The following is an 18694-nucleotide window of genomic DNA, read 5'->3' on the forward strand; positions in this document are numbered from 1 at the left end:
GTGGCGGTTGTATTCACATCTCTTGGGTAAAATCAAGCCATGGAATTACTAGATTGTCTGGTCAGTATACATTTGACTTTACAAGAAAGTGCCAACATGAGCATCTTGCACACTTGAGAAAGACTTTCTCTAGAAGGACATTGCTCAACCATGGAGATTTTAGAGTTTTCTGGAGGAACGTCACCCAGACAGCAGTGTTAGGACACCCTAGCCTCCTGTCCCCCAAAGAGATCAAGAAGGAGACCACTCCTCTTGAACAAAACAGCTCACAAAGAAATGGTAATGATGTGATGTGGCGGAGGCATCAGTGTGAGCTGGGATGGTGATCACTTGGCAGAAAATAAGTGGGTCAGATCCACACGTGGTCCACCTTCTTCTTGCTCAGTGTTACGGGTCAATTATATCTTAATAAAGACGGAAAAATTAAAATTACAAGACTGGTTTCCAAAGTGGTTGCAGCTTCTGTATCCCTACCAGATATATGGGAGAGTTCTGACTGATCCACGTTCTCTCCACATGGGGTTTGAACAGTCTTTTTAGCTTTGGCCCACCCAATGGGGACCAGGTGGTATCCTGGGGAGAGGTATTTTGTATGAACATGAGATTCTTTATTAAACTCTATTACCTTTATTTTCATTTTTTAAACCACATAAAATCTTGATTTTCGCTATGTTCCATTCAAAAATAGCCTTATTGATGTACAGCTGATGCAGAAAGCGCTATACATGTCTAACGTATACGACTTCGTGCGTTTTGAGATGAGAACACATTTGTGAAGCCATCACTCCAATCTATGCAGTAAACATGTCTGTCAGCTCCAAAAGACTCCTCCTGCCCTTAGGAGAGCTATGTTTTAGGAAATAGAAACTGTTGATACTTGACATTTAAGTATTTGTGTATTTCAGGGTCACGTGTAAGCCTGCCCTTCTTCTTACTATATACTCCCCGAGTCTGATCCCATTTTTGCCTTCAGCAATGATTACCATAGTTCTCTCAGTCACTCTATTATCTGTCTATTATCGGCATTGTCTGCCTTACTTGTTTAATGATTCAGTTCTTATCCCATCTCTGAGTTCTGGACTCATATTTAAGTTCTTAACGTGGGTTATAAAGCCTTTCACGTTCTGGTAACAGTCCGCTTCTTCAACCTCATCATGTTCTACTACTTTGAATTTTTATATATGATAATATCTTTCTAAATTATCTTTTCTATGTGTGGTAGTTCACTTGCACTTTGTTTATAAGAAAAAAGGAAAAGCAATGAATGACATGAATAAATCATTGTTTTATTGATAATGTATTTCACAAAATCAAAACTTTAGACATGTAAGTGTCCCACATACCAGCTAAACTCAAAGAAATGTGAGTGCCTAGGTGAAGAGTATATATGACTTATAGTATATATAATTTAGTACCTGTAATTTTTTAATAAGAGCTATGATATTTCAAGCTTAGTAGAAGATAAGTATAGAAATAATCTTTTTTATTAATTAATTTTAATTGGAGGCTAATTAGTTTGCAATATTGTGGTGGTTTTTGCCATACATTGACATGAATCAGCTAATCTCTTAAAATATGTTGAACATTTTGTGCAAAGAGGAGTTATCATGGAGAGAGAGAGTCAGTTTACATATGTTTGTAGAAGGAGAGAGAGAGACAGACATCGTATGCATACTTCCACCAGTACACGCTCAGTGGTGACTGTGAGGTTGGAAAGGAGAATGAATCCGAGGGAACCTGTTACACCAGCATTCAAGCTCCGGGAACAGCTCTCTGAATGCCCCCGAGTGTGGCCGCTGGCCAAGGCCATCTAAGGGGAAGAGACTCGGCCACAGAAGAGGATGCTATTGGTCTTGATGTGCTTGATGAGGAACAGGAAAGGGTGATCACAGCGGAAACTCTCGTGAAACGGTAGTGACGTGACAACACTGACACCCACACCGGTAGCAGCCGCGGCCTCCGTGCCCTCCTCGGTCACCTCCACAAAGGACTTGTGGAAGACCTTTGATACCACCAGACTGCATTTCTTGGTCATGCCCGAGAAGTCGGCCACCTCATCACGGAAGGCGTCCACCATCCCCAGGGCTTGCAGTGTGGGCACGAGGTCATAGCTCTCTTCCACTTTAAACCGAGGCAGGTGTAAATGCACTTGTCTCTTCCCCATATTCTGTGGGCTCGTCCACGCTATTAGCTTCTCAGCAGTGAGCTGGTCTTCAAGCTGGAACAGTGGAAAAGGAACAACTGTCAGGATTCTCAGCGGTCATGGGGCCCACCTAACCTTGGATTGAAATGTCTGGAAAACCTTTATTTTAACAATAAACATGAACACAGGAGATTCAGTTTATTAGATTTTCTCTGAGGAGGAAAAAATAACAGTCCTGAATATATATCATAGATGAAATAAATGTTTTTATATATTTATAACTTTGCTATTTTCATGTATGTATGTATGTACACACATATATGCATATATAGGAATGTCTATTCTAATGTATATGTATATGTATGTGCGTGTGTATAAATATGCACACATTAATGAAACAACATTTGTTTCATGTGAAAGTCACGTCTGACTCTTTTGGTGACCCCATGGTCTGTATCCCTGCAGGCTCCTCTGTCCATGGGATTTCCCAGGCAGAAACACTGGAGTGGGTTGTCATTTCCTCCTCCAGGGGATCTTCCTGACCCAGGGATTGAACCCATGTCTCCTGTGGCTCACACACTGTAGGCGGATTCTTAACCATTGAGCCACTGGTATATAAGATATTGATTTTTTTTTTTTTGTTCTATGCTGCCAGCCAGTCTATGAGCAGCCCACACAAGCACGGTATCACTGGAAATTTAAACAATAGCATGAAGCACTGTAAATACCAGGTTTTACCTTCTGCAGACCGTCTACTTTATTGGGCAGCAGCACCAGCATGCTCAGCTCTCCGCCTTTGTATGGGATTTCCAGGATCTTGGCTTGCACATCCTCCAGTGACACGAAATTGAAGCTATTGGTTTGTTTCATCATCTGCACAGGTTTGCTTGTATCCTGCAATAAATTCATGTGCAAAAAGAATGCCAAGTGAGCATTAGTCCAGAAAAAAAGATAATATTATTGAGATACCAAACTCAGCCTCCTAAGAGATGATCTGGTAAATTTGTGTCTTAGAGATAAGAGTTTCTTCAAGGAATCCCAAGTAAATAAAGTTTAAAAAAAACGACAAGACAATAAGCCTTGACAAATTCTATCTTCTATATGCAGTTATATATTAATTACTATGCATTTAAATTTCACAGTGCATGTGTAACTACTCTTTGTTACATACATAAATTACAGACAATACCTTGTTCAGCCAAAATTTTTCCTCCGTAGTACTTTCTTCCTCAAATTTCTCGTTCCACTGCCCTTTGAAATAGACAGCGTTCACCAGAACCAGAACAGTGGTGCTGTCGAGAGAGTCTTTGGGAAACAGACCCTTGATTCTTTCTGCAAAGTCAGAAAACCAAAGGTCTGTCGTGAAAGGCATGAGTGGCTTGTCTGTCAGATGCTTTGAAAGTTGCAAGTGATGATTAAATATTCGCACAAGTCAGCCGGTGAGGGACCGCATGCCCAGCAGTTCACCAGGTGAGGCTTTGCTCACGGCCCCGGCCTCATGGAGTAGCCCTCACGGAGACGCCCCTGCTCCTGCCTGGGAAGGTGTTCAGTCTGTGTGTGTGGGGGGACCGCAGTCATGTCACAAGGAATCCTGATGCACTGATTTCTGATATTTAAGATGCCGTGATATCTCTATGATATTTAAGATGCCATGCTGTGCTAGGAGAAGGCAATGGCACCCCACTCCAGTGTTCTTGCCTAGAGAATCCCAGGGATGGGGGAGCCTGGTGGGCTGCCGTCTATGGGGTCGCACAGAGTCGGACACGACTGAAGCGACTTAGCAGCAGCAGCAGCAACAGCAGCAGCAACAGCAGCAGCAGCTGTGCTAAGCCTCTTCAGTCTGTGAGCCCACGGACGGCAGCCCACCAGGCTCCTGTGTCCATGGGACTCTCTAGGCAAGAATACTGGAGTGGGTTGCCGTGCCCTCCTCCAGGGGCTCTTCCTGACCCAAGAATTCTGGGTCATCGATTCTGACAATACCTTGTTCGTCGGAACTGATGAACAGGTCATCGATTCTGAAGAACTGACTTCAGCAGACCTTTACTGGCCAGTTTCCTTCCTTCGCTCTCCTCCCTCCCTGCTCCCTCAGTAGCTTTGTCTCTTGTTTCCATTCCCTGTCTTCTTCATTCTGCACACTGAGTTGCTGTAGGTTAAGCCTATATTTCGGAAGGGAGGTAGGATATGGTTCACGGGATGGGGACGTTGTCCAGCCCCCTCCCTGGGTGGGGAGGACGCCTATGACAATCCTGTGGGAGGGGGACGTGGGCCAGGCACCTTTTCCTGCAGGGGGTGATTTCTGCAAGAAGGGTGGTTTAAAGGAGAGCAGCATGTTTCCCAGTTAAGAAAGCATAAGTGGACTCTTCATATTTTCTCTTAGGGATTATAATCCAGAAGTTAAGCCTTTAATTGAAAGAAAAACTTATGAATCAACCGTAAGTCCGAGCAGAGACTTGAGATCCACAAGAAACTGTCTTCCAGACTTAGCTGTGCCTGCAGGGGGCTGGTCCTGGGAGCACCCCCGCCCGGGTCTCTCCACACTGACGTGGACTGTCCATCCCCTGCAGGGCCTCCCCACCCTCCTTGATCTTGTCTCACCCCTGCTCCTGGAAGCCTGGGCAGGGTCCACACTGTGTTCACACACAGCGGGGACTCAGCGGTGACTTTCAATGAGTGACTCATAACCTACCATTGGTTTGGCTCTCCACCCAGGAGTTAATCATCTTTCGACTTTCCTCTGCAGCATGTTTAAAATCGGCAGATTCCACACTGGCCAGATAAAATTTCTTAACATTATCCATGTATTCCTGTGACATGAGCAGGAAGAAAGCAGGGATGAAAATTAATTTATCAGTAACCATGTCGGTATTCCCGAATTAAATGCGATGTGTTAGATCCTGATCAAGCAGAATTCACAAGCCCATGCCTAGCCCCGCCTCACTGGTGTGCTATCAGCCTCTGGACACTCCAGCGGGTGGGGTTGTGGCTGGGGAGCCCGGCCCCTGGGAGTAATGCCCCCGTGCGGGGCCCCAGGCTCCTCTGCACCCCTCCCCCTCCATTAGGAGCTGGGACTCGAGGACCCGGGACCTGATAGACCAGGAAACTCACCTGGAGAAACGGAAACTCCTTTTCTCCATAGAGCCTGTTGGCGACACTCAGCTCATAGGCATCAGTGGATTTCTTTAATTCCGTCAGAAGCTTTTGAAAGTGATGATGAACATTTCCTGGCTTTTCAACCTTCAAACACCAATAAGTGAGCTCACTGGATTCTCTGTCAGTGTGAACTCTACACCCCCAGGGTCTGTTGGGTCCCTGTCTAGAGGGAGGTATCCCCGGGGATGATGGTTGTTGCTACTTCCCCTAATTGGTGTGTTTACTGGATATAGCCTTCCTAATGTTTATAGTCAGTCTTCTAGGCAATTCTTTCTCCCTGCTCAAACACGTCCCACTCTTTTCTCTTCTGAACTGCCCACGCAGCACCACTCCTCCACTGCATTATATCTTAGCTGTCTGCAATGGTCAGGGTCAACTTCTCTGCTAAGCTTAGGCTTCCTGAGGGCCAGAGCATTGTGCGTCTCTAACAGTCATCAACGGTGTGAGGCAGTGAAATCTGCATATTGTCCTAGGCTATGATGTGAAGCCCTGTTTCAGTCCTGGCGGGGTTGTCTTCTAAGACCTGTTGACCCTGACCTACGGCTCTTCATTCCGATGGCCACACTTCTCAGGGTAGGAGCCGTGTGTGACTGGGACACAGCTCGAAGCTGCGCACCGGCACCTCTGAGCCTTTACTTGCATTCACATGATAACAGGAGAGTGCAGAGAGCTAAGTAGCTTCTCCAAGGAGACAGAGCCAGGTTTTCAACTCAGGCCTGTCTCAATCGAGAACCTTAAACTTGCTACCTAAGAGTTTTGGACTAGTCTATAAACAATAGCTCTCAATCACTTTCCATAATATATTTTGATGCTTACCTATTGGTCTTAATAATATGAAATAACATCATGATTTAATATTATCCAATGATAATATTAATATTATGAGTTAACTAAAACTATCCAATGTTTGAAACATGTTATAAATCTATAATTATTATTTTGCTCTAATAACAATAATAAAATACATAATACACGTCAGAGTTTTCATTTTCCCGGCACTGCTGTTCTTCCTCACGTGGATGTGCACGTATTGCAGCAGACATTCTATTATCCCCAGTTAATCGGGATGAAGTCACTGTGGCTCAGAGCAGTTGTATTTTCCACATTTGTCATTCCTGAACAACAGAGCGCAATTTGAAGCCCCTTTGGTTTCAGAGCCCTTACCGTGAAGCAGACGCTACTCTCCTCGCAGGATAACAAGGAGGTGAAGCACACATGTGACCTGAAATGAGCGACACCCCTGTCCACGGTTTCACTTCAGATCCCCTAACAATGGGCTTCCCCACTTTGTCTGACATTCCCAGTTTAAACTATGACCCTCTTGGACATGTGATCCTCCAAGTCCGGTGCGCTGTGACTCACGCAATCTTTTGCGGCTCCTCCTCTTGCGTTCTCTGCGATTTTACCGAAGTGAAGTACCTGGAGGAGACAGATAGTGGGGCAGAGAAGTGTCACCCTATACATCTGTGTGCATCACAGTCGATAAACAAGAAAGAAAAAAGTCAGGAAGAAGAAAGGAAAGAAAATGCAAACCAAGTACCAAACCAAGCAAAAAATCCCAAACCATAGGGAACAAAGAACAGAAGAAAGAAATATTCAGCGCAACACTTGCTTCTTAAAAAACACAGTCTGTGTGTGGAAAACACAAAGCTGCTTGATTGCTGTCCACCTTAAAGAATCATGTCTCGTTTTTGTTTCATCTTTGAGGAAACGTGTAAAGATGTCGCCCATGGATCTTAGTCAGTGCCTCACTTCCCGGGAACTCTTCCATTAAAGCCTCACCTCTGCAATTGTAGGGGTTCATCCCAGCCCCCAGAGGAAGACCAGGCACAGGAAGCAGGGGGAGCCCTGCGGGAGAGTGCGTGCCCCACTCTGTGCCCACCAAGTCGTGGGGCTGCTAGAGCTTCCCGTGGGACTGGGGACAGGCAGACCTGTGGTCATCTGCACACCAGCCAGCAGACAAACCACGCAGACCTGTGACGGAAAGGCAGCTGCCACCTACCTTCTCCATTTCTGACGCGGTGTTTTCTCGGGCCCCTAAGTAAGTCATGGCTAAGGCTGACGAGATACTGAAAGGGGACAGGAAGATGTTTTCCTTCTTTGATTGTCTGATCTGGTGGAACAGATCGATTGCAAGGTGGATGATTGCTTCACCGAGGGAACTCATGGTGGCCGGATGTGGTCTGGCAGTCCTGGAAGAGCATCAGATGCATTTTATCATTGCTCTAGTGAAGGAAGGCTAGTCTGTACTGAGAATTTCTAAAAGAAATGCCTTATGTGTGGGTTGCGGATTTCTGGCAACTAAGATTTTTCCTTTGTATACATTTAGTAATTAGAAGACTTCTGAAGGTAGGAATACTGGAGTGGGCTTTTATGCCTTCCTCCAGGGGATCTTCCCCACCCAGGGACTGAACCCGCATCTCTTACAGCTCCTGGATTGGGAGACTTGGTCTTTACCACCAGTGCCGCCCGGGAAGCCTTATTCATAGAAACTGTTCTTAAATATAATAGAAACTTCATGTTATACATTTCATAATTAGGAGATGTACCTGCATCCATCTCATAATTAGATGACTACTGAAATTAGTATTTAAAGAAAAATTTCTAAAAAGTAATAGAGCATCTTTACTGTTTCTTCCTAACTGACTGTACAAGAGTGGGTAAAAATTGCTTTATAACAGACGTTTTGTTGCTGTTGTTCAGTGCACTGCATGGACAAGCTCCTCTGTCCTCCACTACCTCCCAGAGTTTGTTCAAATTCATATTCATTGTGTCCGTGATACTGTATGACCATCCCAACCACTGCTACCCCTTTTTCTTTTTCCTTTCAATTTTTCCCAGCCTCCAGGTCTTTCCCAGTGAGTTTATAATAGATTCTAAGGCAAAACTGAGGTGGTAACATCCAGCCATCTCCCATCAGGTACCTCCGTGCCTTACTTGAAGGATCTGTGGATGCTGGACAGCCTACCCCTGATACACGTGCTCCCGAAGGAGCGTGGGTTTCCTTTTAGAAATAAGTAAATTACCTACGGACTAAATCAGGAGAAACAGTTCTTTTACTGTGGCAGAATATGTGAAATACCATCATACCAAATGAAATATTTAACACATGCACAATATAACATCACGTTCATTATTACTTTCAGAAAGGATTCCTGAGTAACTCAGAGCTGCTGGAAGCACTTACCTATGTTCCTGGAGGAAGCAGAGGTGGGCAGGCAGTCTGCACGTCTGTGAGCCGGGCGCGCTCAGCCCTGAATATATACCTCCACCGGCCGCCTCCCGTGCCTCAAGGCAGCTGGGATTTCAAGATCAGCTTCTGATTTCTTCACCAGTTATTGTCAGCTTCATGAGGAAGAAGTCTTTATGAGTCAAGACAAGATTACTGACCAACTCCTGTAGGTCCTTTCCTTCCGCAGAAGAACTTGTGGCCTGCCATCTGCGGCTCATATGAAACGCAGGTACGTGCCTTTCCGAGACCAGTGACAGTGCACTTATGTCCCAACTTCTTCACATGCCCTGAGGAACTGGGCCCGGCCAGAAATAACCACCCTTAAAAATCTTCTCTTGTTAATACATGTTGACTCGTATTTAAGACCACTTCTAACACAAACAATTGAAAAGCTGACATTTTTTAAGTTCTGCAAAGGCTTGTTTCTTTAAAAATATTTTGTGTACCCGGGAAAATAGCTCAGCGTCTCAGTAGAAGAGAGACTGGCAAATTGTGTCAGCTGTAGGTGGAGACCAGGTATGTTTTGCCTCCCCTCAAGGCTGGACCCTGGCGCTGTCCTCCCCGTGACCCCACTGTCCTCGCGGCTAATCCCAGCTGTGCCCTGATTGCTAAGCTCAGAGGGCAGCTCATTTTCTAGCAGACTCACTTGCTCTCACTGAGAAGAACAACGGATACAAACAGGACCCATGTTAAGGGCAGTTTTCTAATGTTTTTGTATGACAATGTCTCAGAAAAGTAAATAGCTTGAGCTCCAGAACTACACCATTTCTCAGTCATCCTGCTCTGCAGCACACCCACTTCCGATTCATGACCAGAGCAACAGAGTCAAATGTCTGTAAGATAAAAGAAAAGAAAAAAATGTGTTCTTTGAATAGCATGGTTGAGTCTCAGCACTGGAGTCTCATCTCTTCAAGCATCTGGTGCTCCTGTAATAGAACAATATTAAAACTCCTTCCCTGGTGGCTCAGAGGTTAAAGCGTCTGCCTGCAATGCGGGAGACCTGGGTTCGATCCCTGGGTTGGAAAGATCTCCTGGAGAAGGAAACGGCAACCCACTCCAGTACTCTTGCCTGGAGAATCCCACGGATGGAGGAGCCTGGTAGGCTACAGTCCACGGGGTCACAAAGAGTCGGACATGACTGAGCGACTTCACTTCGCTGACCTTTTACTGAGGGGGTTTTGAATTCACCCATTTTCCTCTTTAGTACCATATTTAGGTTGGCCAGTTTGTTTTCCCCATTTCACAGATAACAGAAATGAGCCACAGAGTGACTGAATAGAAACGCGGGTGGTGAATTGCCCAGGTGAGCTCTGCAGGCAGGGAGCTGGTTCCAGGAGGCTGGGTGTGTATCCATTCCCCACAGGGAGGTGTAGACAGACTCTGGGCCTTTACTGACAAATCTCCTTGTGTTTAGATGAAAACAAGCTGCGTCTTCTGCCCTCTCAGTAGAGATCATATTCTCCCACAAAATCCGAAGGGGTGGGGATGGGTCCCTAATTTCTCCTCCAAGGACCCCACAGTTATTAGGGAGGAAGGAAGGGTTTCAGACACTTTTAGGGTTGTGCAAAATTTAGCAATTTCAGTGTGGAAGTATGTTTTAATTTCTTAGGCTTATACTTCAGAATGAAATCTGTGGGTCAACGGTAAGTTTACACTTAATCGACTGATGGGCCGATTTTTACTCTATGATTGATTTAGAAGAACTATCAGCCTGCCTTCCCCAGCAGCTGCACCGTTTTACTCCCAGCAGGCTAGGAGAAAGTGCACGTGTGTGGGCTGGCAGTTCCCTCCTCCCCCCGGCGCTCAGCACTGTGCTTGGTCCACAGCTGCAGTCCCAGCACTTCACCCACTCACGGGAAGCCTCGCCCACCAAAGCGTCCCGGAAGCACAGGGACGGGCACACGAGCTGGAGGAAGGGAGACCCGCGTGTCTAAACCGGAAAGATGATTCCTGAGCTCAGCCCCGCTGCTCTTAGGGCTCCTCCTGGTTATGTGTCCTGACCCCCGAATGAAGGGAGACCCGTGTGTCTAAACCGGAAAGATGATTTCCGAGCTCAGCCCCGCTGCTCTTAGGGCTCCTCCTGGTTATGTGTCCTGACCCCCGAATGAAGGGAGACCCGTGTGTCTAAACCGGAAAGATGATTTCCGAGCTCAGCCCCGCTGCTCTTAGGGCTCCTCCTGGTTATGTGTCCTGACCCCCGAATGAAGGGAGACCCGCGTGTCTAAACCGGAAAGATGATTTCCGAGCTCAGCCCCGCTGCTCTTAGGGCTCCTCCTGACCCCCGAATGACACTGGAGGTCAGAGACCCCTGAGCTGAGAGTGGGTGGGCTGAGCGAGGATGGAGTCTGCTGGAGTCTGATGGGGGAGCCGAGTCTGAAGAAGAAGGAAACAGCAGGAGAAAAGACCCAGGGTGAGAAACGACAAACGTGAGGGATAAGAGCTCCCGGTCAAGGCTGCGTCTCGGACGCTGCCAGAGAGCAGGGAGGCCCCCGGGCCGGAGCAGGGTGGACGTCTCTGGGCTCAAGGAGAAAGGGCTCTGAGCCCAGAGAAGAAGCAAGAAGCCCCGGCTGGGCCTGGAGGAGGCCCAGGGGACAGAGCGGGAGTCGAGGACTCAAGGGAACCGCTGACTGAGCTGACTCCACCTGTGACTAAGTCGCTGAGGCTTGCGGTGCAGAGGCTGGCTTCGAGGAAGAGGCGCTAGCTGAGGAGGGTCGAGATCTCGTTCTGGAGGAGGAAGCGGCAGCCCACTCCAGTGTGCTTGCCTGGGAAATCCCACAGACAGAGGAGTCTCTCCGGCAACAGTCCGTCCACAGGGTGGCAAAGAGTGGGGCACGACTGAGCGCGTATGAAAGCAAGGGATTTCGCTTTAATTTAGAGGGAACTTTGGTTAGTTCAAATAAGAAACCGTATCACATCCTTCTCCCTCCCTTTTTCAAAAGTGCTCCTGGCACATATTAGACAAGGTGAAGACACCACGACGTCACACAGTGTCACAGGACACTCAGCGCTTCTCAGATCATTTTGCAAGTCAGTACTTGCCAACCCGTCTTTAGGTATTTTCTAAATATACCAACATCATTGGCGTCATGAATCCCGGAATCCAATAAAACTGAAGAGGAAACGACGTGTCCAGGAGCCATCCCACTCTTTCTAATACCTGATAGCTTGCTTCAAAAAGAGCTCCTCTGTTTCCTACTGTTTTCTTCCTTGAAGGGCGTGAAGGTTCATCAGCTTCACTGAGGTGCACATCCTAGGGGGCATTTTACCTCTTCTTTCGCATGTGCTTATACCCATCTGCAGGTAAACCGGTTACTTGAGAAAATCCTCCAAGCTTTCAACAGCAGGACATCTGCTGATCACTGTCTTAGTGTTCCCACAGAGATGCTATCTGCGGAATGCAGATAGCATCTGCACAGGGTGAGCCAGACTCACCCTAATGTCCCTTAGTTGGGGAACGGCCTTGTCCGAAGGTGTGTCACGGCAGGCAGTTCACTCATCACCACCCATCTCCCCATTCCCAGGCCTCCAGCTACATTCGGACAGTCATCCTCCTCTAGGCTTAGCACCATCCAACCCTCTCTCACATCCCCTGTCTCTAGAACCGTTTCTACAGCCCTTCCTTTCAGTGGTTCTGGATTGACGTTTAACGTTCCAGTTGACATCCTGTGTGTCGTTTCCCACTCTTCGTGACCTGATGGGCTGGAGCCCACCCGGCGCCTCTGTCCCTGGGGATTCCCCAGGCAGGACTCTGGAGTGGGTTGCCATGCCCTCCTCCAGGGGATCTTCCCAGTCCAGGGATTGTACCTGGGTCTCTTATGTCTCCTGTGTTGGCAAACTGGTTCTTTACCACCAGTGCCAACTGGGAAGCCCCTTGAATTGATTAATATCATATATTAAGGAAGGACGGAGTAAGTCCTTAGTCAAAATTTTATTCTATAACTTCTCATATCAGAAAAATCGCACTGCCTCCCAGATTTATTTTATGGGTCTCTTAATTTTTTGGTAGCATGCAGAAAGAGGGAGACTCTTCTCTGTGTGTGAACTAGGAATCACTGACTCTTGGTCTCTCACATTCGAATGAAGGCTTCTTGATTCCATGTGAATGTAGGGTGATCACTTGATGTGTTTCAGTATCTATTTTTATAATTTCTTAATGATTCATTCTCCATTCATTGAGTTCTTAATTATGTTCTATGACTTAGTACTGAGCCTAGTGAAAGGTCTCTACCACAGTGCTAGAAGCAGGAACTTAATGACGAGGGAGGTTTGCCAAGGCTCCTTTACATTTGGTGACAATTGGCTTCCTAAGCCTCATCCTCTGAGACAAACTCTGAGACCGTGATAGCACCATCCATTCCCTACCCCACGACTTCTGCAACCAGCCTGTGTTCCCGGACATGATTCTGGCTTTAGTGCAGATCTCCCCAGGACTGCCAGGGACAGCTGTCAGCACCTTCAGTTTCTCAGGGATCCAAGCAAGATAACGTCCACTCCCATAGACTCCAGCAAATGTTTCTTATTGCACAAGAAATGCTTGACTCTAACTTGTTCCAGTGATTTCCTCCTTGCATTTGATGACCACTTGACAAAACATCCTAATTACCTGTACGTCAGGTAAAAGATCTGTTCCTGAAATTCAGGGCATTTCACTGAATGTTGATTTACAGTGTTGTTTTGAAGAGGTTCATGTTCTTCTTTGAATGTATTTTTAATTGCTGAAATGGTTGATTTTTTTGCTCTAGTAAATTATTGTAACTTAACAGTTTAGGCACTGCAGTGTGAGATGGGACTTCTCCTGTGCTCTCGAGGCACTGTGTTAGGATCCTGGGACCTCTGTCCTGAGCTGCCCACACTGAGGTTTGAAACATCCGGTATTCATTCTCTCCCACTTCTGGAGGCTTGAGGGCTAAAATCGGTGTGTTCTCAGGACCACACTTGCTCGCGAGGCTCTCGGGGAGAATTCTCTTTACCTTTTCTACCTCCTGCTGGTTCCTCGAGTTCGGGGCCTGTGCCTCTGTCTCGACATGACCGTCTCCTCTGTGTCTCTTCATATAAGGGTCCAGTCATTGGATGAGGACCCAGCTTGAGTCAGTACGATCTTATGTTACTAGTTATGTCTATGATCTATTTACAAATGAGGTCACACTGTGATTAGAAATAAATTGGGGGGGGGGGGGCGGGGGGGCAGAGGAAGTTCTCTTCAGTCCAGTACAAGCAGCAGTCCTACCAGCCCAACTGAACACTCGTTAAGAGTCTGGAGAGAAGCCATGGCGGTATTTTTCCGTAACCTCGAGGCCTTTATCTGTATCCATGCGATCCTGAGCCAGCCTGCGCTGCGCGGACACCGCGCGGAGTGGGGCGGGGCGGGGGGGTGCCATGCGGACACTGGGGGTGCAATGCGGAGACTGCGGCGATCCTGAGCAAGCCCACGCGCGCGGACACCGGGGCGTCCTGAGCAAGCGTGTGCCGCGGACCCCGGGGGGTCCCTGCAGAGACTGGGGCGATCCTGAGCCAGCCTGCGCCGCGCGGACCCCGGGGGTCCGTGGACCCGAGGCCCTGGAGCAGCGGGCCGGCGGCGGCGCGCGCAGGGGGCGCGCTCAGCGGCGGCGCAGGGCCGGCCTGAGGGTGCGGGGCGCCCCGTCGTGGCTCCTGCGGTGCTTCTCCTCCCCAGGACCCGGAAGGGGGAGGGAGGGATGCACTCGGGCTTGTTCCTGGTTTCGGGCCGCTTCTCGCGGCTGCAGTTCAGAGCCCCAGGAGGTAAAGTCCCAGTGTCAAGGGTGCAGATGGGAGGGCAGCAGGCGAACCTGGCGGCCCGGGAGGGGCTGTTCCTGAGGCCTCCCTAGAGGGTTAGCTCCAAAGCCGAGCTGTGTTTAATGGTGGAGCCCTGCTGACAGAGCTCCCCTGTTTAGACGCTGTGTGTGTTTGGTGAGTGAGAGAGGAAGCGTGTAGGGAGGCAGGGAGCGGAAAAGAGGGGGAAAGAGGGAGCGAGGCGGAAGGGAGGGCGGTGCAGAGGGGGGCAGAGAGAAGGAGCCCCTGCGGCGGACGGGGGTCCCGGAACCGCCGCAGCTGAGTGCTGGAGGCTGGAAGGCTGCCCCCAGCACGCACAGCCTGGAGCAAGCCTGGAGGCGCCTCTGGAGGCGTTATCACTGTACGAAGCTTCAGCATCTCGACGGGCTGTGTTCTGTCTCCAGTCTTAGCTACCTGAGAGTCTCCTGCGTTCAGAGGGGCAGGTTTTCCCGCCTGCCAACATGTCACAAAAGAACAGTGACCTTGTCGCCTCCCTCAGATCTTCCTGATGAGAAACGCCTGGGAGCAACAAAGGCAAAGCTCGTTTACTGATGGATCAAGACGTGCAGGCCCACTCACAGGCTTCTGCTTCCCTGTCTCATACAGATTCCTGTAAGCTGTGAAGAGTGCAGCATCCGAAGGGCAGTAGTTCAGCCCAGAATGACGTGTTCTGAAGATAAGATAAGGCAAGGTGATAGAAGGAGTGAGGACAGCTTTTCACTAATAACATAACTTCTCCAATCTTTCACTGTCTTCAGATTGGGTGCTTTTGGGGACCCAACCAGAGGAGCATCTGGAAATCTACTGAAACCACATGTGATGTTTCTCCCTATGAGTTTGCACCGGACACAGTTCAGTTCAGCTCAGTTCAGTTCAGTCGCTCAGTCGTGTCCGACTCTTTGCGACCCCATGAATCACAGCACGCCAGGCCTCCCTGTCCATCACCATCTCCCAGAGTTCACTCAGACTCACGTCCATCGAGTCCGTGATGCCATCCAGCCATCTCATCCTCTGTCGACGCCTTCTCCTCCTGCCCGCAATCCCTCCCAGCATCAGAGTCTTTTCCAGTGAGTCAACTCTTCGCATGAGGTGGCCAAAGTACTGGAGTTTCAGCTTTAGCATCATTCCTTCCAAAGAAATCCCAGGGCTGATCTCCTTTAGGATGGACTGGTTGGATCTCCTTGCAGTCCAAGGGACTCTCAAGAGTCTTCTCCAACACCACAGTTCAGAAGCATCAATTCTTTGGTGCTCAGCCTTCTTCACAGTCCAACTCTCACATCCATACATGACCACAGGAAAAACCATAGCCTTGACTAGATGGACCTTAGTCGGCAAAGTAATGTCTCTGCTTTTGAATATGCTATCTAGGTTGGTCATAACTTTTCTTCCAAGGAGTAAGTGTCTTTTAATTTCATGGCTGCAGTCACTTTCTGCAGTGATCTTGGAGCCCAAAAAAATAAAGTCTGACACTGTTTCTCCTGTTTCCCCGTCTATTTCCCATGAAGTGATGTGTTATTCCTGATACTTATTCAAACACAAGGAAATACCAAAACTCTGGAGTGTTTAATGATTATATAGTTTTAAGATACTTTGGGTTAAACCCATGAATGAAACTTATAAAATTTCTTGCCAATAAAGTGTGTACTACTACTACTGCTAAGTCCCTTCAGTCATGTCCGACTCTGTGCGACCCCATAGACGGCAGCCCACCAGGCTCCCCCGTCCCTGGGATTCTCCAGGCAAGACACTGGAGTGGGTGGTCATTTCCTTCTCCAATGCATGAAAGTGAAAAGTGAAAGTGAAGTCACTCAGTCGTGTCCGACTGTTAGCGATCCCATGGACTGCAGTCTACCAGGCTCCTCCGTCCATGGGATTTTGCAGGCAAGAGTACTGGAGTGGGTTGCCATTTCCTTCTCCAAATACATTGTGTAGTATTCAGTTAATATACAAACTTTGTTATTAATCCGATCATAAATATCTTCTCTTATGAAGGTGATTCCTCATTTATTTCATCTCTGGAAATGTTTAGTGATTCAACCTGCCAATAGCAAAGCTCAAGACTATGTTAGCCACACAACCAATGAGTGTTTAGGAGTATACATCTTTATCTTAAGTGAAATAGCACAGAGAAATTATGCTCTGATCCATCTCATTCAATAAAATACTAGCTTTCATATTTAATAATTGTCTATCACTTTTTTGTATTTTTTACTATTATTTCCTATGATCATATTGTTCTAAGTGTTTCAAAGGTCCCTTGTATTGAGATGTAACTACATTTGTTGTTGATTAGTCACTCGGTCGTGTCTGACTCTTTGCGACCCCGTGGACTGTAGCCCACCAGGTTTCTCTGTCCATGGGATTCTCCAGGCAAGACCACTGGAGAGAGCAGCCATTCCCTTCTCCAGGGGACCTTTCCAATCCATGTCTCCTGTGTTGTCCGGCGGGTTCTTCACCACAGAGCCACTGGGGAAGCCAGCTGCATTTATTCTTGGTGTAAAGCTGTCATGTGAGGGGGGCTGCACACATGCACTCATTCTGTCCAGTTTCTTGTTTGCACAGCATAGCGTGTAGGGGTTTACTCCATGCTGCTTCAGCAGTTTTTTCCTTTTTGTCTCTAAGTACTATTCTTGGGTTTGTATTTCCGTTCACCTGTTTTGTTCAGCGGTTAGACATTTGAGGTTTTGCCAGCTTTTTGGCCATTATGAATAAGGCTTCAGTGAACATTTGTGTCTTAGTCCGTTTGTCGTGGATGTGTTCATATCTCTTGGGTAAAATCAGGATGTGGAATTACTGGCCTGGCAATCATCTGGTCCGGAGAAGGCAATGGCACCCCACTCCAGTACTCTTGCCTGGGAAATCCCATGGGCGGAGGAGCCTGGTGGGCCGCAGTCCATGGGGTCGCTAAGAGGCAGACATGACTGAGCGACTTTACTTTCAATTTTCACTTTCATGCATTGGAGAAGGCAATGGCACCCCACTCCAGTACTCTTGCCTGGGAAATCCCATGGGCGGAGGAGCCTGGTGGGCTGCAGTCCATGGGGTCGCTAAGAGGCAGACATGACTGAGTGACTTCACTTTCACTTTTCACTTTCATGCATTGGAGAAGGAAATGGCAACCCACTCCAGTGTTTTTACCTGGAGAATCCCAGGGACGGGGGAGCCTGGTGGGCTGCCGTCTGGGGGGTTGCACAGAGTCGGGCACGACTGAAGCGACTTAGCAGCAGCAGCAATCATCTGGTCATGCTTTTAACTTTAAGAAAATACTGATATGTGCCACTTTGTATACTTGAGAAAGACTTTCTCTAGAAGTGCATTGCTCAGCCAAGGAGATATATGGTTTTCTGGAGACATCACCCAGATGGCAGCAGAGGAGACCCCAGCTTCCCCTCTCTCTTAGAGATCAACAGTGTGACAGCTGTTCTTGAACAACACACCTCCCGAAAAAGAAACGACAATACCGTGATGAGAGAGCAGCGCTAGTGCAAGCTTTGCTGGTGGTCATCTTGGAGAAAATAAGTGTGTCAGATTTGCATGTAGAAAATTAGCGTACCACATGTTCACCTTCAGCTTACTCAATGCTGTGGGCCAACAATATTTTAATAAAGATGGAAAAATAAAAGTGCAAGACTGTCTTCCTGAGTGGTTGCAGCTTCTGTGTCCCTACCAGTGGTGTGGGAGAGTTCCGGTTGATCCACGTGCTCCCCACGCAGGGTCTGGCCAGCCTTTTAAGTTTCGCTTTCTCCCAGCCAGTGGGCTCAGGCTGGCATCCTGTGGAGGTGGGTCGTTTAGTCACTACGCCATGTCCAGCTCTTTTCTGAACCCAGGTCTCCTGCTTGGCAGTCAGATTCCTTCCCACTGCACCACCAGGGAAGCCTGTCCGGTGGTGTATATGCATCATATTCTTTATTAAACGTCTATTATCTTTATGCTTAAAATCACATATTGATTTTATTACTTTCTGTTCAAAAATAACTTTCTTCTTGTACGAGTGATGTATAAAGAGCTGTACATATTTAATGTATGAATGTCATGAGTTTTGAGGTGAGTATATGTCTGTGAAACCATCATGCCAATCTATGTAATAAACATATCACCTCCAGATGATTCCTCTTGCCCTGAGAAAAGTTATGTTTTGGGAAATCACATTTGCCAATTCTTGGTGTTTATGGATTGGTGGCCTTCAGGGTCGTATGTCAGCCCTGCTACGCACTGTATGCTCTCCCAGTCTTACCCCATCTTTGCCTTCAGCTCCAATTACCATATTTCTCTCAGTAGCTCTAAAATATATATCATCTGTCTTATCTCTTTAGAGACTCAGTTCGTGTCCTGTCTCTGAGCTCTGGACGCTGATATTTAAGCTCTTAACATGGGTCACAAGT

At 47.7% G+C, this 18694-nt stretch overlaps 1 protein-coding gene across 1 annotated transcript; it reads right to left on the minus strand.

Annotated features, from left to right (window-relative positions):
* Positions 1-1810: 1810 nt before the first annotated feature.
* Positions 1811-8628, minus strand: LOC128067330 (serpin B4-like). The gene is made up of 8 exons (XM_052660318.1): positions 8481-8628; positions 7296-7485; positions 6656-6712; positions 5249-5377; positions 4830-4947; positions 3333-3475; positions 2882-3037; positions 1811-2218 (listed from the first exon to the last, which is right to left on the minus strand). The coding sequence occupies exons 2-8, from the start codon at positions 7458-7460 to the stop codon at positions 1811-1813; spliced, it is 1176 nt and encodes a 391-aa protein (XP_052516278.1). The 5' UTR covers positions 7461-7485; positions 8481-8628.
* Positions 8629-18694: the final 10066 nt, after the last annotated feature.

This window comes from Budorcas taxicolor, chromosome 22, assembly GCF_023091745.1.
Source record: "Budorcas taxicolor isolate Tak-1 chromosome 22, Takin1.1, whole genome shotgun sequence".
NCBI lineage: Eukaryota > Metazoa > Chordata > Mammalia > Artiodactyla > Bovidae > Budorcas > Budorcas taxicolor.